The sequence below is a fragment of the Mesocricetus auratus genome, unplaced genomic scaffold, assembly GCF_017639785.1.
Source record: "Mesocricetus auratus isolate SY011 unplaced genomic scaffold, BCM_Maur_2.0 Super-Scaffold_100009, whole genome shotgun sequence".
Taxonomy (NCBI): Eukaryota; Metazoa; Chordata; class Mammalia; order Rodentia; family Cricetidae; genus Mesocricetus; species Mesocricetus auratus.
The window spans coordinates 76,032,622-76,058,738 of NW_024429193.1; the positions used below are offsets into that span (position 1 = coordinate 76,032,622).

General features: G+C 44.7%; 1 protein-coding gene across 9 annotated transcripts in view; it reads left to right on the forward strand.

Annotated features, from left to right (window-relative positions):
* The window catches only part of Rapgef2 (Rap guanine nucleotide exchange factor 2), a 214,656-nt gene that overhangs the window by 180,258 nt on the left and 8,281 nt on the right, over nucleotides 1-26,117 (forward strand). For 8 of the 9 annotated variants that reach the window (XM_013117785.3, XM_013117784.3, XM_040752625.1 and 5 more), the window contains 13 exons: nucleotides 2,075-2,182; nucleotides 2,272-2,475; nucleotides 2,557-2,665; nucleotides 3,374-3,620; nucleotides 7,328-7,485; nucleotides 8,014-8,254; nucleotides 10,052-10,435; nucleotides 14,298-14,509; nucleotides 14,596-14,719; nucleotides 15,288-15,311; nucleotides 16,262-16,485; nucleotides 18,078-18,284; nucleotides 21,181-21,333. In XM_013117785.3, the coding sequence (XP_012973239.1) occupies nucleotides 2,075-2,182; nucleotides 2,272-2,475; nucleotides 2,557-2,665; nucleotides 3,374-3,620; nucleotides 7,328-7,485; nucleotides 8,014-8,254; nucleotides 10,052-10,435; nucleotides 14,298-14,509; nucleotides 14,596-14,719; nucleotides 15,288-15,311; nucleotides 16,262-16,485; nucleotides 18,078-18,284; nucleotides 21,181-21,333 (2,395 nt within the window). The remainder of the gene's footprint in view (nucleotides 1-2,074; nucleotides 2,183-2,271; nucleotides 2,476-2,556; nucleotides 2,666-3,373; nucleotides 3,621-7,327; nucleotides 7,486-8,013; nucleotides 8,255-10,051; nucleotides 10,436-14,297; nucleotides 14,510-14,595; nucleotides 14,720-15,287; nucleotides 15,312-16,261; nucleotides 16,486-18,077; nucleotides 18,285-21,180; nucleotides 21,334-26,117) is intronic. The other variant, XM_013117786.3, reaches the window with a different exon arrangement.

Here is a 26,117-nt window from a genome sequence, read left to right on the forward strand (position 1 = left end):
TCAAGTGAGCATCTTCCCGGTCCCTAAGGACATTCTTTACATGTGTAAAATCCCTGTCTAAGGGTTTATTTATTTATTTATTTATTTATTTTTAAGTGTGTAAGTCCTTTATTCTGGGGAATCCTGCTCCATCCAAAGCCAAGCTATTAGCTTCCTAGTAGATTCCTAAGTCTAGGAGCAACAGGAAGCACTACAGAAAAGGGAGAAGAGAGCTCTAGGTAGTTGCTAGAGTACTTGCCCCACTGCATAAGGCCTTTCATCCTGAATCTAATCCCCGTCATAGCAGCAAAGGGGGTGGGAGGTTATGGGAGAGGATACAGTGGCGGTTCACAGTGAGGAGGGCCTCACCTTCGTGTTCTGTTCTCACCTGTGTAAATGGTCGCTGTTTTGTTCTGAGACAAGTTCTCACTGTGTAGCCCAGGCTGGCTTGGAACTCAGTTTGTAAACCAGGCTCAACTTGATCTCACAAAGATACACCTATCTTTGCTGAGATTAAAAGCATGTGCCACCACACCCAGCTAAATGGCCATTGGTACTAAGGATCCTTGGGGGCCACCTCAGTGACCCCAAACCACTTCAAGTGGCAGAATCACTCCAGGACCATATCATGGTGCCCTGGCAAGGTCGTTACTCTCAGAGGTTGACACTGGCCTCGACCTGACCCAACATAGTTGAGCTTAGCACGACAGCAAGTTGTAAAGATCTGGGCCCACCTGGGGGTCAGGACCACTGCAGGAGAGGGTGCACCTGGGGGTCAGGACCGCTACAGGATAGGGTACAGAACACCGATACCCATACTCAAGATTTCTGGCAAACCCAGAAGGAAACTTGTACCCAGAAAGTATTAGTTCCCTGCTCCTAAACACCCTAGCATTCTTCAGTGTTGTGCCAAAACAGACAGAGTTGGGCCTAGCAGCACACTTCCAGATGGAGGCAGAAGGATCAAAATCACAAACCGGCTTGGGCAACTTTGTGAGATTCGAATATTTAAAAAGTAGAAAGATGGTTGAGGATATATCTCAAGGATAAGCATTGATATATAAATAGCTTATAAGACCTTAAGTGAAAAAAAATAATAATAAAGGGCAAACCACCAATCTGGGGGACAGTTTGCAAGCCCTTGATGAGTGTGTCCTGGAAAGGAACCTGCTTTCTGGAACCACTAGCCTCTCAAGCTACAGAGTCTAAGCTAAGGAGTACCTCAGGCTTACAGGTGAGCCCCCTGAGCCTGAACCAATAGAGTAGACACATGCTCCCCTAATGGGAAAACATTAGCAGAATCCTGGAAGGGCTCACTCCTGTAATTCCAGCTCTTGGGAGGCTGAGACAAGACGACTTTGAAGTTCAAGACCAACTTGGGATACATGAGATGCTTACTCAAAAAAAAAAATCTGCCGGGCGTAGTGACACACGCCTGTAACCCCAGCACTTGGGAAACAGATGTCTATGAGTTCCAGAACAGCCTGGCCCACACAGAACCCCACCCACCCAAACTCAAAAAAACCAACCCCCCAAAAAGCCACTCAAGTAAAACAAATGCTTCTACGTCTTCTGCACCTCACTACCAGAACTTTAGTAGCAGCAATGATACCCGTTACTCATTCAAAAGTTACCTTCTTTAAAAAAAATCCCATCCTGGTGGCAACTGTCACTCCACCCCTTCAAGAGATCCTCGAGAGAGCACTAGAAGCCCAGAAGCGCTGCACGGTTCTGGCCCCATCGGGTCCCGGTGACCGTGCGCGACCACGGGCTCCCGCATGGCTGAGCACTCTGGCAGACACCTCCCATACAGTTCCAAGGAGTCAGGCCCACATCCCCAAGTCCTGCGAGCACCACAGTTGGCCCGCCAGAGCAGACTCAGGGAGCCTCAGGCACCGCCTCTCAGAGAGCTCAGCCAGCCCGGGCCTCCCTGGGAACACTCAGGTTCCCTTGCTACCCTAAGGGTTTATTTTTATTAATTTTCATGCTCAATATTAGTCAGTAAATTGTTTAAAACTGCGTATTTTTAAAGTGACTTCAATCACAAATCTTGTGCACTAAAACAAAAATATACTGAACTCAATTGCTTTTATAGGTGACACGGGTAGTATTACTGTGGGTGAATAATCACTTCAATGACTTTGAAGGAGATCCCGCAATGACTCGGTTTCTAGAAGAATTTGAAAATAATCTGGAGAGAGAGGTAAGGTTTGTGAGTTTTTGTGAATAGTGTTAAGTTTGTGGTCCTCTGCCTATTCTGGAGTTGACGCTATTCTTCCTGGACTCTTGTAGAAAATGGGTGGACATCTAAGGCTGCTAAACATTGCGTGTGCAGCCAAGGCAAAACGAAGGCTGATGACTCTAACAAAGCCGTCCCGTGAGGCCCCCCTGCCCTTCATCTTACTGGGGGGCTCTGAAAGGGGCTTTGGCATCTTCGTGGACAGTGTTGATTCTAGTAGCAAAGCAACTGAGGCAGGCTTGAAGCGTGGGGACCAGGTAAGAAGGTTCACCTCTGGGTCTTAAGTGTGAGTTTGTCAGTGATGATATTGACATTAGCTTTTATAACTTTACTTTTAGATACTAGAAGTAAATGGCCAAAATTTTGAAAATATCCAGCTTTCAAAGGCAATGGAAATTCTGAGAAATAACACACACCTGTCCATCACTGTGAAAACCAACTTATTTGGTAAGTGTTCTGCAAACTCAGACTGCTTTTGTTTTGTGTAACTGAAGTTCTTAATTGGTCTAAGTAATAGAAACCTGGAGTCAGATATAGAGGAAAATGCTGAGAGATCAGAGAGAAGGAGGAGCAAGCCAAACCACCTTTACCTCATTAGCTTCTCAGTGGAAAATCGAGTTCCTGTTTCTTCCCGCTTATATCCTCTCTCTGCCCAGCCATCTCACTTCCTTTCTGTCTGTCCAGACCTCCAGACCTCTATGGTTAGCTAGTGGCAAGCTCCATCCTCTGATTTTCAGACAAGCTTTATTTGTACAAGCAAGATAATCACCACAGTTTTGTTTTCACATTTAGATCTTAATCCTGGGAGAAGTAATTTCTATAAATAGTATACCAGTTAGGATTTTAGTATTTCTAGGGCCATTCTAAAATAAATGCATGGTACAGAATTCTTTATGTAAATATGTAGTTGCATTTAGATAAAACTGTACCAACCTGAGGGCCTGTCAAACCTGTCTTCTGTTGGTGAATACAGTCACCCCACAGCAGGAAGGACGTCTTACTTTTCTTAGGCTCTTCTGGATAGAGACTAGTTTCTCTGTAGGGTTTTAGTTTCTGTAGCTAGTCTGTACTACTTACGTATTTGCAGGCTCCACTGTTAGCCCAACAACATGGTTTCCATTTTTTGTGACTGATTTTGTGGTGTTTCTATTTTAGTATTTAAAGAACTTCTGACAAGATTGTCTGAAGAGAAAAGAAATGGTGCCCCTCATCTTCCTAAAATTGGAGATATCAAGAAGGCCAGTCGCTACTCCATACCAGATCTTGCTGTAGATGTGGAGCAGGTGATCGGTCTGGAGAAGGTCAACAAGAAAAGTAAAGCCAATACGGTAGGAGGGAGAAACAAGCTAAAGAAAATACTCGACAAGACTCGGATCAGCATCTTACCTCAGAAACCGTACAAGTATGTGTAGTTGATTTCAGCACCTTATTTTATCGTGTTCAGTAGAAGGATACACAAAAGTGTTGATATAATGGGTGTTTGCCTAAGAGTCTAGTAAATGCCTCCTCAGCAGAGTGTCTTAGGAGCAATAATAGACAGTTGAGTTTGCATAATTCTGCTTCCCTGCTCACTCCTAGTTTTCATGAGAGGCACGTGAGCCTGTCTTCATCTGAACTTCCTGTGGGGGTTTGTTAACATCCTGCCTGCCCCACAACTTAGCTGCTTTTGCTACTGCTTCTGTGTTTCTTGGTGTCCCCTCCACATCTCCTCTTTGCTCTCCAGGAGCTGCTGCTTCCAGTCGCCCCAATCCTTATTGCTGTTTCCACACTCCAGTTATCCAACTGTTGGGAAGATATCGGCACATCCCACAGGCCTCTTCCCTCCCCCTCAGATTCCTCTAGAATTAGCACATCAGCTGCACTCTTGAATTTTTTCTTGGATGTGTTTGCCCGTCCGGAGCTCAGGCAACCCAAGCAGGTGTCCCTGACACTTGACTTCACTTTGCTTGTTTGCTGTCTGATTTCTTCATGTTAGTTTTGGGGTCTGTCTAATGCCCTTTTATGAATCTCAGTTACCATCAGTCGATTTCTTAATGATATATTCCTCAAACTACAAATCGGAAAGATACTGGCTTATTTATTTCTTGGATAATTTAGTGGGTCTAAAGAGAAGCAATAAATGGAAGCATTCAAAGACTGAACGAGAGGGTTCAGTGGTCAGAGTGTCTGCCCACAAGCATGAAGTTCAGATTCCAGCACTAACTAACTAGATATGATCTCCTGCCTGTTACCTCGGGATTGTGGAGGGCAGACAATAGTGGATTACTGGGGCTTGCCAGATGACAGCCTGGGGAGTGAGAGTGAGTTCCAGGATCAGGGAGAGACCCTTCCTGAAAGGAGTAAGATGGGAAGTGATAAGAGACCAGCAGACGCCACCCTCTGGCATCCATGTTCATACCCTCCACACGTTACATGTGTACACACACAGAGACCACAAAAAGTCTTTCTTTTCTTCCCTATTTTCTTCTTAATTACAAAAATTTTAGTCACAGACTAAATGCATATGATTTAAACCATTATTGATGAATTGTCAGATTTGCCCTGTCCACATTAAACTATGAGTAATGATTGGTGGTTTCTAAGTTCTATGAGTCCTAAAGATATGCGTAGTTGTATGATGGTCTATAAATATGGGCTTGAGAGTATGAATTGGGACAGTAACATTTTACAAAAATTAGAATGGAGTTTTGAAAAAGATCCTTGATGAAAACTCACTTTTAAATGTATGAAGAAGCTCAAGTCACCTCAATGCAGAATTATTACCGACATAATAATAAAAGGTTCATAGAGTTTAAATTCAAATCTCTTAAAAAAAAGTTAGAAATCATTGTGGCCCTGGTAAGTATTGCTGGATATGAGACACAGAAGAACTGGGCTGTAATCCATCCACGGCTCAGGATATTGACTAGGAGAGCAGTATGAAGTTGCGTGTATGTATGTAGTTGTGGCCGTGTGAGCTTACAGAGATGCTCAAAAACCAGACAAGGGGAGATTTAAAAGACAACGATTAGCTATGTTGATTTTAAAACACTAGGGAAATATTGTGGCAAATATGTGGCTCAGTTGGGTATTTTCTTATGAAAACAGTTTGAGAAATCAATGCTGAAGGGAAAGTAATATTTAAACACAGGCTCAGGAAACTGTAGGATCTGCCGTAATGTAATCACCTTGACTTAGTGCTGACTACAGCTTCAACTTGTCTGGACGCCAGCACGTGTTTATGCAGTTCTGAGGGGAAAACCTAGGGCTGTGAGTGTGCACTGAGCCAGGTGCCCGCCTTTGTTATTGTGATAACCTAGCAGATTAGTGAAGTCTTCTAGTTATAATAAACTTACTCCTCCACCCTCCCTTAAATGTCACCTGTATTACAGAAGCTGAGGTACCCGAGACTGGCAGATTGGCAAGGGTGGGCATGAATTATTGTGTATCGGGGTGGCATTCATGATGTGCACAGAGCAAGAAACAGGTCACAAGCATAATAGAATTCAAACTATTCTGACAGGTAAGTTGAGCAGGAACACAGTGAGCCCAGAGGAAGAATGGAACCCACAGGCCGTGAAGTCAGCAGACTTGTTTCAGTAACAGTGAGCCAGTTGGAGAGGCTAGACAAGAGGATGTGCCCATGAGGGATGTTTCTCAGTTAGATTTTGCATAAAAAATGCAGAATTTAAGTCCAAAAATAACCTGTGTCTGTGAGTATGAAGGTGTGTAGGTGAGGCATCAAGAAGCAGGGTGAGTGTCAGCAGTTTATTACACGAGGTGTTGGAAAATGCTGTGAGAAACCTTTTAAAGGGTGTGCCTGGTGTGTAATGATGGTCACAGCCATTTCTACCATGACTAACCTGGTCAGACAAACGTTTGTTGTTCCCACAGTATTGTGTTATGTCATATGTCATCTCATATTTTTGACAAGGACATTCATTTGATTGAAGAATAAAATTCCACCAATGTAAAGACTTGTATCATGCACAGAACTTTAATATTTCAGGGCTTTATATCCCCAATTGTGCATACTTAGACAGAGCTTTGATTTCTGTCCTGGGCTTGCCTATATGTGGAGGAGAAGTTACACTATAATTTTCTTATTTATGGTACCTTAATTTGTATCCCAGTTTTAGTAGGGTTCTCTTTTGTTTCAAGGTGTCTGTGCAATTATAACTGTAGACATTTGCACATGATCTAGTTATTCTTCTTTGCATACTTGTGTGCTTTCTTTTGGAAACAATTGACCTTTCAGTCAAGAAATAACTTTATCCGTTGATAGGTCATGTATTAAGCATTACCCACAAGTGAGGTGTGGTGGTGCACACTTGTAATCCCAGCTTAAGAGGCCTCAGCGGGAGGCTGTAGTACCATGGCCCCTCCCAGCTTTGGTGCAAGATGCTGCACGAACACACACGTGACCACAGAACTGTCTCTCTGTAAATACGAAGGATTCTGTAGCCATGAGTAATGCTCGGATTTTTCTGGAGAATTTAAACGTGTAACTGAGAACTTTGAGCACAGAATTAGAAGTGAGTCGCAGCGTTAGCACTGCTGGTCCTCCGAAGCCAGGAAGTGTGTCCCTGCCTACTGCATGCTCATGCCCCGCCGTTGAGAGATGAGGTCTGTGTCAGGGTTTCCTCACACGTGGACTCCATGGGGATCTTGCTTTTCTACCTAGAACAGTTGAAGAATATAAGTAGCACAGTGTGAGGTTTCTCTCCCCTTTCATTTTCCTCATTTCCTTCATCTTGAAGATCAGATCTTAAAACATCTTGTCTTGGTTGTTGCTGAGCTCTTGGTGCAGTGAACTCGAATGAGCTCTTTCCCCTGTGTGTTCTCAGATTCATCCCCATTCATTCATTCATTCATTCATTCATTCAGGTACAGGGCACGTTTTCTTTACTGTGTTTTTATTCTGAGAAAAAAAATACGGGTTATGGCTATGGCTCACTAAAAAGACAGATTTTAACAAAACCTACTATGTTTAGAGATAGTGAATTGGCCTGTTTTTCACAATTTTACATTGATTGCAAGTTTAAATGAAAATGGCTTATTTCATGATCTGTAAAGACTTAGAGCCTTGACCTTGCTAGTAATTTCTTTTTTAAAATTTACCCTTCTCAGTGATATTGGGATTGGTCAGTCTCAAGATGATAGCATCGTGGGCCTGAGGCAGACCAAACACATCCCGGCTGCTCTGCCTGTTAGTGGAACGCTCTCTTCCAGTAACCCTGACTTGCTGCAGTCACATCACCGGATTCTGGACTTCAGCACGACTCCAGGTGAGCGCCAGAACCTTCCTGCTTTCCCGGTGACCTCTCTTTCAGTTGCAGTAGTGGCACAGTAGTATGCAAGTCTGGTTTGGCCGGATGGTATTGTTCACCAAGAGCCAGAACGAACTTCAAAGTCTGAGCATTGGAACCTGTTCTTGTATTCTGAAAATCATTTTGGTGTGACTGAACCTGTTTTGTATTTGATAAAATGAATAACATTCTACAGTTATTACTAAGTTATACCAAGTAAATAAATTGGGAGCCATGTTTAAGTAAGCTTCATGGGCTTATGTAATAAAGATGACCTTCAGGTGTAAATTTTTGTCTGCTGCTCACAGGACAGCTGTGTTTTGCTCCTGTGTTTCATTTGTCTGTTAGCCATGCAGCATCTGTTGGGGAAGATGTGGTTTTGTGGCCAGGGTGTCCCAGCTCCGTTCAGGAGGGAGAAGCCATCATCCTTTGAGGGGTGGGGTGTGTTTCTTTGTGCTGCCATCTGCTAACACTGCTTCTGCCTCTGTGTGGCTTCTCCTGCCCCAGACTTGCCAGATCAGGTGCTCCGAGTTTTCAAGGCTGACCAGCAGAGCCGGTACATCATGATCAGTAAGGACACCACAGCAAAGGAAGTGGTCATCCAGGCCATCAGAGAGTTTGCCGTCACTGCCACCCCAGACCAGTATTCTCTGTGCGAGGTCTCTGTCACGCCAGAGGGAGTTATCAAACAGCGGCGACTCCCAGATCAGCTTTCCAAGCTTGCGGACAGAATACAACTGAGCGGAAGGTACAGTCTGCCTCACCGAGTCCTTTACTCTTCAAGCCTGTATCCAACATTTGCTGATGATACTTTGTTTTTACAGTGGTGCACCTTGACCCCAAGGCCTTGCCAAGCACTCTCCCACTCAAGGGAAATTAGTAAGATGGATAACTTGCCTTTTTTTTTTCTAGTTTTCTGTGGAATGTCATTGTTCTTAAGTTTTCATGGTATGGGTCTAAACCATGACTTTCAAACCTTGTGTGTTCTACTGGTGATGAGAACTTCCTTGCCCTATGTCACTTCTAATTCCAGCCCCAATACTAATAAATACTTTTTAGGAGTTCAAAGGTCAGGCATCCTCTGTAGATCTGTAGCTGTGCAAATCTCTCCACTGAGATTCAGCTTCATGATTCCCATCCATTCATTATTCAGGAGAGTCAGGCAGTGAGGGTTACCACAGTGGAGAACTCTAACCTGTACATGTCGAGGGACAGGGTACATGTTTTCCCATCCTAAATAGTTTGTGATGCATGTAAAAGACCAGTCAGGACCCCGACTGTCTTTGTTTTTGGTTTCACCTGGAGAAGGCAATTGCCTGAAGACGGAGAGAGAAGCCACAGAGCAGACACCGTGGTTCTGTTTCCAGTGAGTTCCCTCAAAGGGCCACAGCGCTGTCCATATCGACCAGGCTTCAGATGCCTGCTTCTGAGTCTGACAAATTGGTGTGATGCCTCCCACTTCCCTAGATGAGTTTCATGAAAACCTAAATATTTGAAAATTAAAATCTTGGAGCAGGAGTGATGACTTAGCACTTGTTGGTATTACAGAGCTCTGTTTCTAGCGCCCCCATGATGGTTCACAACCATCCAGCTCCAGGAGATCCTATGCCTTCTGACTTCCGAGGATAGTGGGAATATGGTACATACATGCAGGCAAGACACTCACACATGGAAGTAAACTTAAAAACCTGCTTTAAGATCAGATAGAGGAAACTAAATTGCTCTGGGTCTCCCCCTCCCCATGTTGTGTGTGTTGGGGGTCACATGTGTCACAGCGTGTGTGTGGAGGTTGGAAGACAACGTCGTGGACTCACATCTCTGGGTCTGCCCACTGAGCCAACTTGCCAGCTCAGTGAGTTTCCCAGACATTAACTAAAAAGCAAACCTGGAGTAAGCTAGGATGGACCTAGCAACTGCCAGATTCCCTCTTCCCTGGGAAACTGAGTTAGGACCTTGAGCTGATATGTATCTAATTGAGAAAACAGCTCTCTTCTGTTGTCTTCAGCAAACAAGCTGAAAGTATTTCAGTGGAAGGGGCGGGAGTTGTGGGGGGAGGGGTAACTGTAGGACTGGCACAGAGGAAGTTCCCATGGTTTGCCCGATTCCACTTGCCTGCTGAGTAGGTAGCTGTCACCTGGTGGTGCTGTGAGCTGGTGACACAGACCTGGTGGCTGGGGAGACATCTGTACTGCCCAGGCTGGATGAAAAGAGCTCTTACATCATTCTCTTAGTTCTTTCCCACCCCCTTCACCCTCCCCACCCTTCGCAACCTCCCCTCCCCCACCACACACACACACACACACACATTCTCTTAGTTCTTTCCTACCCCCTTCACCCTCCCCACCCCTCTCAACCTCCCCACCCCCACTACACACACACTCACACACACACACACTCACACACACTCACACACACACTCTCACACACACACACACACACACACACACACACACACACACACACACACCCGAGCTAGCAGTGCTCCCTTAGAGAGTACCACAGGCTCCTGCTCAGCTTGACAGCTGATGAGTTCCTGTTTCTTCAGGTACTATCTGAAAAACAACATGGAAACGGAAACACTTTGCTCAGATGAGGACGCCCAGGAGCTGTTGCGCGAGAGCCAAATCTCTCTTCTTCAGCTCAGCACTGTGGAGGTCGCCACGCAGCTCTCCATGAGGAACTTTGAACTCTTCCGCAACATTGAGCCTACTGAATACATAGATGATTTATTTAAACTCAAGTCAAAAACCAGCTGTGCCAACCTGAAGAAGTTTGAGGAAGTCATTAACCAGGAAACATTTTGGGTGGCTTCCGAGATCCTTCGAGAGACAAACCAGCTGAAGAGAATGAAGATCATTAAGCATTTCATCAAGATCGCGCTGCACTGTAGGGAATGCAAGAATTTTAACTCCATGTTTGCAATCATCAGGTAAGAGTATCTGTCCTAGGTGCAGTTGATTTTTGCAGATTAAAAAAAAAGCAGTCTTCGAACAGCATGTAATCACAGAATATAGCAAGTTCATAATTGCCACTGTGTGTGTATTGCTGGTCTGTAACATAAGGCCTCATGTACACTATCCTGTAAATGATTCAACAAGTCGTTCTTTCTTTCTGTCTCTAAATCATCTTCAGCCCCCCCCCACACTGAGGGGTTGTGTGGAGGCAGGTGGGCATGTAACCCGTGGTCCCGTTTCCCAAGCGCTGGGACTCTAGGTGTGTGCCACTGTGCCCTCCTCTGTGTCTTATTTAATTTGGCCCATTTGGTGGTAGCTGGGGAGACGGGACGGCACGGTGGGCAGAGGTGCTGAGGGTGCAAGCTCGCAGGCCTGCGTTCAGACCCCAAGCACTCACGGAAGAACCATGCACCCTGCACTTTCAACTGCAGCTCTGCGGGAGGCAGAGACAGGTAAACCCTGGGGGCTTACTAGACAGCCGCTCAGTCTAGGGGAAGTGGTGACGCTGGAATATGTAAAATAAGATTGCTTGTAATTTAAATAGAAAAATGAACAACCCTCCCCCCCCCAAAAAAGAAAGAAATGCAATGAGAGACTGTCTCCAAAAAAATAAGATGGAGAGCCATATGGAAAGACTGAATATTGACTTCTGGTCTCCATAGGCATGCAGATACACTGCCCATACAACACACATGCCTGCACATATGCACATAAAATCAAAAATTTAAGAAAACGTCTAAAAGTCTCCCATTTATTTGTATATTCATTTTCTCAACCTTATTTACTCTGATTTCTGACAATTATTTGAACCTCTCTGAACACCACTCATTTTCTGTGCAAAATAACAATATCAAGAGAATTAAGTAATATAATAATGCCTAAGAGATTCCATCACAGCACTGTTCAGAGTTAACTTTCTTCTCTTTTAGAAGTGCGTACAGGGAGACAGGAGAAAAATGAACATGGGTAGTTTCATGGTTGTGAAAAATGATTCTTAACCATTTTATCTGTCTGGAATCTTCATATTCATGGCCAGTTTAATTTTTATGATGGAATATTTACTTTTAAAACTAAATACTTGTTATGAAACAAATGCTGCTCTATGTTATGTGTGACGCTGTTGCAAAAGTAATTGGCGTGTCAAACTCTGAGGTTTAAATCCTATAATTAGGTTCAGACATCTTTTTGTTAATCAAAATAGGAGCCATTGCAGTCAAAGGGTTTTTTTTTTGTTGTTTTTTGTTTTTTTTGCCAACGAGAAGTAGGTTTGTCTTTTCCTATATTATAAAATCTATGTTTCAGGATTCAGCTAACTAAACCTTAGTATTTTCTACATCCTACTTATTGTGAAAACATTTTCCCTACAGGAGTTGTCATGCTTGGAGAAGTTGTAGTTGGCTGGCAGGGGCCAGGTGGATATAGTGGGTAAACGTCAGTATTGTAGCCCAGTTTGTTCATCTTTTGAAGCGATGTGCCTCATGTGATTGGGCGCAGTCACGGAGAAGAACTGGGCCCCTTTCTGTTGACCAGGGCTGGCCAAAGGAATTGCAGAACTGATGCATGATGCACCTCATGATTTGCTGAGCACATTTTTCAGATGCGATGGTTTAGCCGGGATTCAAGAAGTTGCAGAGAGACAGACCAGCAGGAGAACGCCAGTTACCATAACCTCAGTTAATGCAAGTTTAGTTTGGGAAGTGCTTTGGAGTTTTGTCTAGGTCTAGACACTGAGCTCGTCATTGCTAATCATCATATACAATCCTTATCACATGTAACAACATAATGATGAGTTCATTGTTATTACAGAGAATAAGATAATTGGACAGTTACTTTTGATTTTCAGTAGGCTCATGAGCCACACATTTATTGAGCGTTTTCAAACCTTTCCAGTTTGTTTCAAATGCCTCGAGACTGTTGAATAGTTCACCCTGAGTTCCCTGGCGATGTCTTGTGTAATTATTAAGGCCAGCCGTGGTGATGGCTCTCAGCTGATCATTGACAGCCTCTGCTGTCCAGCCACCTGCTCTTCATCTTCGTGGCTCTTGTCTCCTGTTTGAAATTTCTTGAACCACCACCGTACTGTTTGTTGTTAGAAATTCCTGAGCAAAATTTGTTGCTGCTAAAATTGTCTCTAATGCTTTATAACCCATTCTGACCCCCAAAAAGGAAATTGCTAAATTTTATTTTTTGTCTAACATCATTTCTGTAGTATAAAAGAAGTATAAAATAAGCAGTGAGTCGTAAGTCATTAACAAAAAATGTAAAGCAAGAAATGTATATTAAAATGATCCACAGTGGGTTGGCAAGTTGGCTCAGTGGGTAAAGGCACCTGCTCCCAAGCCTGACATCCTAAGTTCAGTCCCCAGGACCCATGCGGTGAAAGGAGAGGGTAAATCCCTACAAATTATCCCCTGACCTCCACATAGCCCATGGCATACTAAATAAATAAATCAGTGGTTCTGCGACTCTTTACTGTAGTTCCTCATGTCGTGGTGACCAACCACAAATTACTTTGTTGCTACTTCATAAATGTAATTTTTCTACTGTTATGAACCATAATATAAATATCTTATATGCAAGATATTTGATATTTGACCTCCATAGTGGTCATGACCCGCAGGTTGAGAACTACTGAAATAAATATTTAAAAAATAAATTATAATCTCATTTATTAAGGATGCATTCCAGTATCAAATGGTAAATTTCAGCAATGCAGACACCACAATTCTTTTGAACATGTGAACACGAAATATCATGAAATTAACAGTACTCATTTTCTATTGGTTCTGTTATTAGTGTGTCTGTCAGCTGTCTATTATTATGACAAAATACCTGAGATAATCGTTTTATAAAGAAGAAAGGCTTATTTTGGCTAGCCATTTTGCAGGTTTATGCCCGCAGTCACTTGGCCCTGTTGTGCCTGGGCCTGTGGTAAGGCAGAAGTATGTCACAGCAGGAGCATTTGGTGGAACAGAGTTGTTTCTGGCTAGAAAATAAAAACAGGGTTGAGATGGGAGAGGGGTTGCCTTGCCCCAGTTCCATAGGAGAACCTCTGCTACTCACTATTCCCATTCCTGTTTTGGAGCCAAGGTCTTGCTTGCAAATCAGCTGGTCTCCAGTGTGTGATCCCCCAACCTCTCCAGTGCTAGGACTGCAGGCATTCCCACCTCTCCCAGTTTACCTTCCTCTCTTAAATTGTCCCAAATGCACTGGGGACTAAGCCGCACCTCTGGGGACCAGTTCATATCCATACTACAGCAGATAGTAAAGAGATCAAGAGAGCACAGGGAAGAGCCTACTGGCTGGCTGTGGTGGTGAACCTTTAATTCCCATACTCCGGGAGGCAGAGTCGGGCCGATCTCTGTGTCTGTCCAGTCCATCCAGCCAGGGCTGCGAGCAAGAGCCTGTCTCAGAAGAAAACAAGCAAAACAGATGGGCCAGCTGATAAAGAAGAGTCTAATCCCTGGACCCGCGTGTTAGAAGGGGACACGTGACTTCTGAAGCTGTCCTCTCACCTTCACGTGCTTGCTGGGACCCCCCCACACACACACACACACATAGGTGGGTGGATGGATGGATGGATGGATGGATGGATGGATGGATGGATGGATGGATGGATGGGTATAAAAAATGTTAAGATAGCACAAAGAGAAGAAGTATAAAGGCAAATGGTTTGGTTCTGACCCTGCTTTTAGCTGCTACTCCCTACCCAGGCAGGATTGGCGTGATGATCTTAGGCATTCTGTAAACCTCCATGCATAGGTGTTTTGTTATATGTCTTCCTTTGTTTGAGAGGGGTCATTTAGCCATATCTCACTTCTCTTCTCTCCCTCTTAGCGGCCTAAACCTGGCACCAGTGGCAAGACTGCGAACTACCTGGGAAAAACTTCCCAATAAATATGAAAAGCTATTCCAGGACCTACAAGACCTATTTGATCCTTCCAGAAACATGGCAAAGTACCGCAACGTCCTGAGCGGCCAGAACTTACAACCTCCGGTAATCCCCCTGTTCCCTGTCATCAAGAAGGACCTCACATTCCTCCACGAAGGTGAGCACAGGTGGGCTGGCTCGCTCCGTTCCCGGGGGAGCACAGCATGAGCACTGTGTGACGTCTTCCTCCTCCCTTAATCTCAGGAAATGACTCCAAAGTAGACGGGCTGGTCAACTTTGAGAAACTAAGGATGATTGCAAAAGAAATCCGTCATGTAGGCCGAATGGCCTCTGTCAACATGGACCCTGCCCTTATGTTCAGGACTCGGTACGTGAGTTGTTGGCCATGGCATCTGTGGGGTTAGAATGGTTAGCGTGAGCTTGCCCACAGTAGGAAAATCTGAATACTTGACTGCAGGAGTTTCATTAGGTTGTGCTGAGAGAGTCACCCTCAAGGTTCAGTTTGTAATGATGTCTCTCATTTGCACCCAGGGCACATAATGCTGGTAGTGCAAACAGCTTGTCCTTCAGACAGTTTTAATTGAATGTTAGGTGCAAGTATTTACTTCTTATTTTCCAGAACACTGAGCCGCGGAGTTAGAACTTGTAATCGGCAGTACGAACTAGAACAGAATTGTGGTAATGTCCACACGGTGTGTTTATCTGGCCATAAAAAGCAACGATTAGTTCTGATGGAGGGAGTGAACAAAGGTGCAGGCAGCAGCCTTTTAAGCCAGAGAGACGTTTGTAGTGGATGCGTGTGAGGTGGCTATGCAGTTAATGTTTGTGGGCTTCTAGAGCCGCTTGTCCAAAAGTCTGGTCCTTTCTTTCTGAGCTTGTGATCTCTCTGTCTCTCTCTGCACCCATGCTTCAATCTCCGTGGCTCTCACTTGCAGGAAGAAGAAGTGGCGGAGTCTGGGGTAAGTGGCAGGGCGTTTGCACGCCCGGTTCTTGCTCAGCCCGCTGCACTGTTCCCTCACCCGCTCTGTTTCCTGATGCTTGGCTTTCCCCCTTAACCCTCCCGCTCTGTCAGAATGTCAGACGCAAACTGACTTCAGATTTAATCTGCTGGGGCTCTGCTGAAGTCAGGTCCGTAAGAGCTGTGAAATGACTGATGACTATTCTGGAAGGGGATCGATTACTCTGGGACAATGCACACCAGAAATATTTAAGGGAAGCGGGCTTTCAGAAGGAGGGAGCCGTGCAACTAAAACCACTATTGCACAGGTCCAGAAGTGGGTATGGTGGTGTCAGCCCCCACGCCCCAAAACCCAATTTTCTACAGCTCAACTAACTACTGTTTCCAGTCTATATAATTCAGCCCCCTTTAAAAAATAATTCTTAACAATTCATGTACTAAATAGTTTCCATACATTTGTTTACATCTGCATGACGGTTGTATTAACAGATTTACTGTTTTTAAAACTCACACATTCAACCCACAGAGTAACAACGCAATTGTGAACAGTGTACTTGAGTTCATTTAAGTCCATATAAAATGCCCCCATTAGGAGAAGCAAATATAATTTTGTAAATTGTCACTAGGATCACTCAGTGTCCTTGCACAAGCTTTTATATGCAATTATGTTTTCTGGCTTCTGTGAGAGAACGGACTCTGAATGCTCTGTGAGATGAAAAGTAGAATTTACTAGTAGGAGCAGAACATATGCCAAGCATATTTGTGTATATGTATTATGTATAATTTTTTTAACCAAATCTTGTGTGATCTCTGTTGCTCTGCATTCCCCTGTAGCAGTTTACTTACTGGAATGGGGCATGTGACCTTTCAAGCATAGAGTCTTTACACAAGTCTGGTAGATCAGCCAATGCCATGCTCCAGAGAGCTGCATTCTTCTTTCTCGTCTTCCAGGTCTCTGAGCCAGGGCAGTGCGAATGCCACAGTGCTGGATGTTGCTCAGACCGGCGGGCATAAAAAGCGGGTGCGCCGTAGCTCCTTCCTCAATGCCAAAAAGCTGTACGAAGATGCCCAGATGGCCCGCAAAGTGAAGCAGTACCTGTCCAACCTGGAGCTGGAGATGGACGAGGAGAGTCTCCAGACGCTGTCACTGCAGTGTGAGCCAGCAACCAGCACATGTGAGTGCCCCCCAGACCGACTGCACATTGTTCCGTGTGGGATGGTGGTGAGGGGGCCTCCGAGCAGAGAGGCACGCGGTGGTCCTGAGATACGCTGGCCTTGTGCTTGGCCGGGTCTTTGTGGCGTCAAGTTGGTGCGGTGAGGGGACACTGGGCTCACACCTCCTTGCCTGGATGTCATCTGACACAGCCAGCACCACAAGCAAGGGACGTGGAGGTGATTGTGGTTCCAGCTGTATGCCTTTCTTCTCCCAGAGGAACTCCTAAAATGATGGGCAGCCTGGCTAGAGGTCATCAGGCCAGAGGAGTGCTGAACTGGGTCTCCCTTAGCGCAGACAAGGTCCAGCACCTGCCCCCGAAAGCAGTGACCCTGCTGTACAACACACCGCATCTGAGCCCGAGCGTAGGTTCCCAACCCTGAAATAACTGGCCCGCTGTGAACCAGGTGTGGTGGCACATCTGCAGTTCCAGCTTCTGAGGAGGCTGAGGTTGGAGGATCACGGGAGTTCAGGGTTTCGGTTGCCAGCCTGGACAACGTAGTGACGCGTGACTGTTAAAATGAAAACTAAAAATGTGGCCAGTCTACATGGACACTTTCCTTTGTGTCTGTTTCTATATGATAAGATTTAAGCATTTTATTTTTGCTTTTAGGACACTTTTGGGCAAATTTGAATTATATCTTCTTGATAATTAAAATAAGAGAAAGATAACTTGAGAAGATCACGTGATCCAACCTACCCAGAGCATAGGACTGGAGAGATGGCTTAGTGGCTAAGAGCACTCATAGTTCTTGCAGAGGACCTGTGTTCAATTCCCCAGAATATATGGTGACTCATAACCATCAAAAGCTCCAGTTCCAGGGGATCCAGTGCCCTTTTCTGGCCTCAGGTTCTAGGCACACGCTCAGTGCACGCCCACACCCACAACACTATAGAGGCCCCATGCGACACGACTAAGAGCTTGCTTAGATGAGCAGCTTGAGTTTGCTAGCTGTTGATCTCTGAGTTCTGCCCGCGAGCATCCACAGCACCTAGCGTCCCTGCACGCTACCCTCTACCAACCGGTACCCAAGCAGCATTGGACGCGGTGTGCTCCAAAACAGTGCTCCTTCCTAGATAGATCTTAGATAGATTAATAGCGTTGTCTCAGGGCAAACTTTTGGATGCCATCTTAAAACAATTCTTGATTTTCTTATTTTGATTTTGATCATGTATTTACAAGTTACCACAAAGTATTTATAAGATGTGGATAGTTGTCACCAGACATGCTGTGTTGTACCGTGGAGGCTGGAGGACAGTGTGTGGGAGCTGGCTCTCTCCTTCCACATGGGTTCCAGGGGTCGAGCTCTGGGGGCTCGGCTCGGCAGCCCCATCCTCTGCCCCCTGAGCCATCTGGCCAGCCCGCCTGCTTGTGTGTGTAACGTCCCATCTGGCCCCTAGCACCTCTCCTTGTCAGTAGCTGGGGTTTCCCCTCCCTCCCTGTCCCTGATGAGGCGGTGCGGGTGGGGCCAGTGCTCTGCAGCCCTGAACCTGTGTCCATGTGATGCTGACACCTGTGCCGCGTGTTCTGTTTCCACCCTAAACAATGACCAGTGCCCAAGAACCCTGGAGACAAAAAGCCTGCCAAGACCGAGACCTCCCCTGTGGCTCCACGAGCAGGGCCACAGCAGAAAGTGCAGCCTCAGCAGCCGCTGCCGCAGCCACAGCCACCGCATAAAGCCAGCCAAGGGCTGCAGGTGCCCGCCGTGTCCCTCTACCCTTCTCGAAAGAAGGTGCCCGTGAAGGATCTGCCACCTTTCGGTGAGTTTCTAAAGCCGCATAGTTAGTGTTCATCTCGGATAACTTTGCCTCATGCATTTTATTTCTCTGTGGCCATCTTCTAATAAGACAAGCAGCGGTTTAGTTTCATGACTGTTTTAACAAGCAAATTCACTTTTTCTTAGCATCTAGTAGTTGGGTTTTACCATGACACTTCTCCCGTTACCCCGGGGAGTGTGTCCCACCTGCCTTCTCCTCCTGGTCACTGTGTGTCATGTGCTGAGTGTGTGGGGAACACGAGAATCGTTACTTGACACGTTTTCCCTGTCAAACTCTTGTGTTCATCTTGCGACAAACAAATTGAATTACACATTTTTTCTGCTACCTGTATTCTCAGTCAACAGATATTCCCGAATCCCACACTTGTGATTCTGTCTCCTCTTCTGTGCTGAACTTTACATATGGAAGACTGTCACTCTTCTTTTTATCGAGAAATACACCATTAGCTATATTTAATGTGAGGTAGGAGTTCCTGAATATAAAGCTGTCTCCCACTTTCTTAAAGAGAATGTCTCTCAAAATATCTTCTAGGTTCATTTGAATTTATGAGCCTTATAATGTGGATGAAATATCACCTGTCATCCTAAGATACTAAGTTTAATGTATCTAGAGTCACATTATAAAAAAGAAATACTAATTTAAAGCTATTAGGAGGTTTTATTCCCTATCCTATTTCATGAAATAGTTTTGTTGTAAACATTTCCCAGCATCTTGTACCTTAGTCATCACCCATGGGATGTGGTCATACATGCTTGTAATCCCAGAATTTAGGAAGACTGTGAGTTTACAACCTGACTGGGCTGCCTAACAAGTTTAAGACCTGCTGGGGGTACTTAGCGAAGCCCTGTTTAAAAAGTAAACAGACCATCACCGGAACCACTTTGAAACACGAACATGGCTGCGAAGGGGTAGCATTTTTATCTGCGGCCACTGAAAGATATTGGAAGTCTATGGAAAGTGTCTGTGTGAGACACCCTGGACATAGCTTCCTATCAAAACTGTCCATTCACAGGTCAGTGGAATGGCTCAGTGTGTAAAGGTTCTCGCCACCAGACCCAATAATCACCTGAGTTGCAGTCCCCGGTTCCCACTTTGTAGAGAGAGAACCAACCTCTTCAAGTCGCCCTCTGCCCGACACCCATGTGCCCCTCCCACACACCAGATAAATGGGAGATAGCTCGAGCATAAAGATGCTCATCAGCAAGCCTGGCGTTATGGAGGCAGAGAACCGTCTCCTGCAGGTTGTCCTCTGACCACCACGCATGCGCCGTGGTACACACACACACACACACACACACACACACACACACACACACTCTAGATACATAGGAAAATGTAAAAAGCCAAGTGTGCTTGTATAGAGACACACACATGCATGAACAAATAGTCTGTTTGGGTTTTTTTGGGGAGGGGGGTGGTTACTGTTTTTGCTTTTGAGTCAGGGTCTCATGTGTGGCCTATGCTAGTTTCAAACTTAAAGAGACTCTCCTGCCGCTGCCCTCCAGAAGTGTGTATCACCACACTCGGCTTAATGTTTTAAGAGAAGAAACTACCCAGTCATGTAGTGGATCTATTTATGTATACTGTTTATATTAATACTTCCGCATTTAATCGGAGAAGTGCTTTAAGAATGAATTTTTAAAAACAGAATTGTATTAAACCAGCTTCAAGGGGGTTGTCAATGGAGCTCAGTTTGTGAAGTGCCTGTCTAGCCTGTATGAACTCCTCGGTTCGATCCTCACTACCACATAAACCAGTAATCAAAATCTCAGGAGGTGGAGACAAGAGGACCAGAAGTTCTAAGCCATCCTCAGCCATGTAGAGAGTTCCAAACCAGCCTCAGATATGTGAGACTCTGTTTCAGAAAAAAGAAGGGAAATAAAAAACAAAAGAGCATCAAACCACTAACAGAAGAAACATTGAAGGGTTAAATTCTGTCGACTCCCTTTTAATGGGCCTGTTACGTCTATGACCATTAAAACCAGCCCTGACTTAATGTAACTTCAGGCTCTTAGGACTTTGCAGAAATATCTCTGTTGTTCAAAAGCAGCCTGAGAATGATGATTCTGCAAAGCCTTTTACCATGCCTTCTCATTCTCTGCCTTGTCGTGAGAGATTCTGCTTCTCCACCTCCTTCTGCGCCTTGCTGGTGCTGGCTCCATCCGCCTTGGGAACCTCTCCTGGCCTTCTGCAGTGCCCACAGGAGACAGGCTGCCTCCTGCCGCCTCTATCCTCATTTGACCAAACATGAATGGCATGCCACCCTTTAGAGCCCTTTTATTGACTTCCCCCGGGTAGCTCCTGTTAACTCCTGGCCCTTTACTTTGCCCCCACCAATTCCTTCTTCCTCGGAGATGACATTTCCAAAAATACCAAAATGCCTTGCTCTTAATCCAAACTTGAGTGCCATCTGGAATTGAAGAGCGATGAGCTGCCTTCATTCTCAATTCTAATGTTGTCCAGTTCCCTGGCTGCTGCACCCAACGTCCCATTGTTACCTAAAGAAACACAGTTGAATAAAGCGATGACCAAGGCTCAGAATCCGAGTGACATCAGAAGCAGTCCGTTTCAAGTACTCCCGGCAGATCATCTGTCAGAAACTGAGCCACACACACCCCCTGCCTTGCTCCGTGCACCAGAGGAGCACGTTTAGACTGTAAATAGATTGAAACTGGCAATACTGGATATCGACACACAAATGGCTATTACTATTTAATATTTCCTGTCAGTCTCCTTTACTCTTTGTCTGTTTGTTTGATGCTAGAGTAGAAGCCAAGGCCGGTGCATGGTAAGAAGCTGTTCTAACCACTGAACTGCCTCAGCCCCCTTCAGTCTCTAAAATGGGTGCCTGAATTATTTCCTTTTTTTTTTTTAATAGGCATAAACTCTCCTCAAGCGTTAAAGAAAATCCTGTCCTTGTCTGAAGAAGGGAGTTTGGAGCGACATAGGAAACAAGCAGAAGACACACTGTCAAATGCATCTTCACAGCTGTCCTCACCCCCCACCTCGCCTCAAAGCTCTCCAAGGAAAGGTAGGGCTCAGTGACTGCTGCCCTTCTCAAATCCACAGTTAGCCCAGCTGATTCCAGAGCCATGCACCATACACGTTTCCGTGTTGTCAATAAGTATTTTTGGATCCCCGGTAGCGGGTTTCTCTGCTGACTCAATAAGCCACATCGAGCCAAATTAAAAAGTAAGAGGCCGAGTTTAGTCTGAGAAAAGCAGTCCTGGGTGTTGGGAGTGGGGCAGGAAGCAGGAGTGAGATCACGTGACAGGTCTGTGGGCGTGGTCTTGAGCCAATGCTTTGCAGGCTCTCTGAAGGGGTAGGGTTTGGAGAGGGACGAGGAGGGGCCTGATGTGATGTCACGATGGATTTTCCCCATCCATTCATACACTTGGGAGAATGCTGGTATTTTAAAAATTATGGCTCCTCTTAACCTGCTATCAAAGACTGCTGACACCACATTAAAGTTCAGATTGTCCTTTCCCTGCTACAGCCAAACCCAAGAAATTAGAAATTAGACACTAAAGGCTAGGGTCCAAACACTAGAAGAAATGTGTTCGTCATTCTGAACCTGGGCTATATCACCAAGTGTAGTATTTTCTAATTTCATCCACTTCCTAAAATTTTTATAATTTCATTGTTCTTTGTGGCTGGATAAAATTCTGTTGTGTATACGTACCACAGTTTCACTGTCATCCATCCCTCTTGTGGGCATCTAGACTTCTGCATATCCTTGGCATTGTGAAAGAGCTGTAGTAAGCAGGCATGTGCAAGTATCTGGTAGGATGTGGACTTGTGGGTAAATACCAGAAGATGTGTAGCCAGGTCATTTGAAAGTTCTACTTTTAGTTTCTGTTTTGTTTGAGGAACCTCTACGCTGATTTCCATAGTGACTACACCAGTTGCATCCCCACAAACGGTGAAGAAGGACCCCTTCTCTCCACACACACACACACACACACACCCGCCCCCGTCCTCACTGAGATTTGTTTTCTTTCTTTTTGTTGTTGTTGTTGTTGAAACAGGGTTTCTCTGTGTAGCTCTGGCTGTCTTAGAACTTGCTGGACCAGGCTGGCCTCGAACTCACAGGTCCATCTGCCTCTGCCTCCTCAGTGCTAGAATTAAAGGCATGCACCACCACCACTGGCTGTCATCTGCTTTCTTGAGACATTCTGTCGATGAGTTAGAATCACAAAGCAGTTATTTCCCTGATGGCTAGGAATGTTGAATCTCAGAATTTTTACTGGCCAGTTGGTGGTGTTTCTTTTGGGATTTTTTTTTTTCAGTTGAGTGGCCCATTTATTGGTGGGCATTTTGGTTTGGGGTGTTTAATTTTTACAGATTTACATATAGTCTAGATATTAAACCTTGTCCGAAATAGAATTGGCAAAGGCTGGGCATTTTGGTTTGGGGTGTTTAATTTTTACAGATTTACATATAGTTTAGATATTAAACCTTGTCCGAAATAGAATTGGCAAAGGTTTTCTCCCATTTTTTAGGCTGTGTTCACTCAGTTGATAGTTTTTATTGTTGTGGAGAGGTTCCTAATTTCACTTGTCGATCTTTGGGGCTATTTCTGGTGCTGTTTGAATACTACTCAGAAAGATATTGCCCATGCATACATCGTGGATTATTTCCTCAAGCAGTTTAAACATTTTAGATATTAAATTAAGGTCTTTGATCTCCTTTGGATAGACTTCCATGTAGGATGAGAGATAGGGACTTAATTTCAAAAATGGTTGTTTTGCCTTTCTCATCCCTGATGTATGTTTCCAACACTTTTGTCAAAAATTAGGTGTCTGTAACTGTGTTTATTTCTGGGTCCTCTGCTTTGTTCTGTTGATCTCCGTGTCTGATTTTATGCCAGGACTGTGCTCTCGGTGTCACTGACTCCAGAATACAGTTTGAGATCAGATATGATAATGCTTTGATAATTGCTTCTGTTTAGCATGACTTTCTCTCTGTGGTCTTTCTTGTTTCTGTATTGATTTTAGGATTTTTTTTGCCTAGTTCTATGGAAAATGTCATTTGGAATCTTGATGGATCTCATTCCACTGCCTTAAAGTTTTCGTTGTAGAAGCCCTTTGCCTCTTTTGTTAGGTTTATTCCTAGGTTGTCTCTTCATGCTGTTATTCCTGGGATATTGTTCCTAATTTTTTTGTCAGCAAGTTCATTATTAGTATATGAAAAGATGCTAATTTTTTATGTTGATTTCTTTTGTATCCTGCTACTATACTGACAGTTTATCAAATATGAAAGTTTTCTGGTGTGGTCTGAAGCGTCTTTCAAGTCACCTACAAATAGTTTGATCTCTTCCTAGTTCCTTTTTGTAGAAGATACTTGCGCTCTTTACTGTGTCTTCCTTAGGTTCAGAGACAGCACTGGGTCCTGGTTGTGGGACAGTAGTTTTTAGGGGGTGAGGGCTGTCCTTTAGGGCTAAGAGCATCAGGGTTTGAACGGTGAAGTGAGGAACAAACAAGAAGAGAGGAGGGAGGGACAAAAGTAAAGAGTAAGGAAAACTGTAGGTTAGGAATCAGAAAAGCAGCAGAGACTCTCTAGGACTAGAGAGATGGCTCAGCAGGTAAGAGCACTAACCGCTTGCCCTATTGCTGCAACAAAACAACATAGCCCAAAGCACGTTGGGGAGGAATGTGTTTCATCTTACACATCCATATTGCTGTCCATCACCAAAGGAAGTCCGGCAGGAACCTGGAAGCAGGAGCTGATGCAGAGGCCATGGAGGGTGCTGCTCACTGGCTTGCTCACCCTGGTTTCTTACAGCATCCAGGACCATCAGGTGCACCACCCGCCATGGGCTGGGCCTTGCCCCATCCACCACTAATTGAGAAGATGCTCTACAGCTGGATCTCATGGAGGCATTTTCTCAGCTGAGGCTCCTTCCTCTCAGATGACTCTAGCTTGTTCAAGTTGACACACAAAGCCAGCCAGTGGTACACTGCCCTTCAGAGGACCCAGGTTCAGTTCCCAAGATCCACATGGCAGCTCACAACCATCTGTAACTCCAGTTCCAGGGACTCTGATACCCTCTTCTGACCTCCGCCTCAGGCACCAGGCACCCACATGATATACACAGCCTTACAAAAACAAAACATTCATACCCCAAAATAACTAAAACTTTCAAAATAAATAATTTCCAGTGAGATACAGGTTACAGCCCAGCAACTTAACACTTAAGGTACAAACATGTGTACTAAAAAATAAAGCTTAAATGTGTATTTATACATAGTAAAAGTTTAAGTCAAGTAAAATGAAAACAAATAATAAGAAAGAAACTACGAATTAAAGAGCAACACAAACAAATGAGCAATAAATGAAACAGAAGGTGCCGTGTTCTCATCCATCCCTCCTTCTGGTTGGGCTGTGTTCAGTCCCTTGGGGTACTGCAGCAGGTTCCACCACCAGCCTGCTGTGTCCCTGCCGCTCCTGCCTGCAGTGACGGCACGAGGGTACTGGGAACCTCAGCTTCCGAGTCCCTTGTCATATTCCTGCTGGTGTCTTTCACCACACCCTGGTTCTTGTTCTGATAATGGTCTGCTTCGGTGCTGACCCAGCAGCGGCAGAGGTGACCACATAGTGACTGTCATTGTCTCTCAGCTTCAGGCCCCTTCCGAGACATCTTTTCTGACCCATTGTCCAAGCTACATTCTCTTCTCCTGCGATGCCGACTTCAGCTCCTGGTGCTGCTTCTTTTAAATATCATGCTTAGAAATAGGTAGCATTTACTTATGTAACTATTTAAAACTTTGGGGGAGATTATTTTGTGTTTTTTGATAAAAGTCTTATTATTTGCATTCTGGCTCAGAACTGACCATGTAGACCAGCCTGGCCTCAGATTTGCAGCAATCCTCCTGCCTCTGCCTCCTGAGTTCTGGATTAACACAAACTTTTTAAAATCTTTTTTTAAAACTGATTGTAAATGAAGGAGAATTATTTTATATTGAAATGCGTTCTATTTAAATTGAAAATCATGCAACAGTAGTATAGAAGCGGCCTTGGAGATGTGAAAAATTCATGTTCATTATTTTCTTCATTATACAAATGCGGATCCTGATTGCTTTTCTTGTTTTGAAGAGACTACGTCCATCCTTAGGTTGATATTTTGTCAGATTAAAATAGCTGATAATCTCTTCCCAAAGCTCCCCATACTGATCCTGCCCCTGGTCTTCCAGTGAGTTCATGTCAGCCCACTGTGGTAAAAGAGACTGTTTTCCTTTCAGAAGTGTGACAGGAGCTAACATTTTAGTGACACAGCACAGCCAGCCTACCCATCGCTCTCCAGCCCTGGGCATCTGGGTTCCGTGGTTCCAGGTAGCAGTGATGTCAGCTGAGGTCTCACGGCAACTGGACGTACTCGTTTTCTCTTGGAATTGAGAACTGGAGCAAGAACAGGGAGCTGTGGGATGGGTAGGGCTTTTGAGACCAAACCTGGCGAGAAATCTAGTTGGCTCACTGGCTAAGAAAATGGTACAATTCCTCCACGCATCAAGCTTTGGGCAGACTTTATAGGGAGGGATTTAACCTGGTCTATTGGAACTTGGCAGTGTGATTTATAAAGAAAAGAATACATACCATAAACGAGCATGCTAAATATTAAGACCTATGTAGCTTTTAAAATAAAAGCAGGATCCAATTTTGGACTGATATGACAGAATTTGCCATTTAGATGTTCTCGGGTATTTGTTTTCTAAGTGGCACTGAAAACCTTTTTATTATGATATGTGGGGTAGTGCATGCCCCTAATCCCAAAACTGAGGTAGCTATGACAGAATGTTTGGTAGAGCCCAGCCTGGG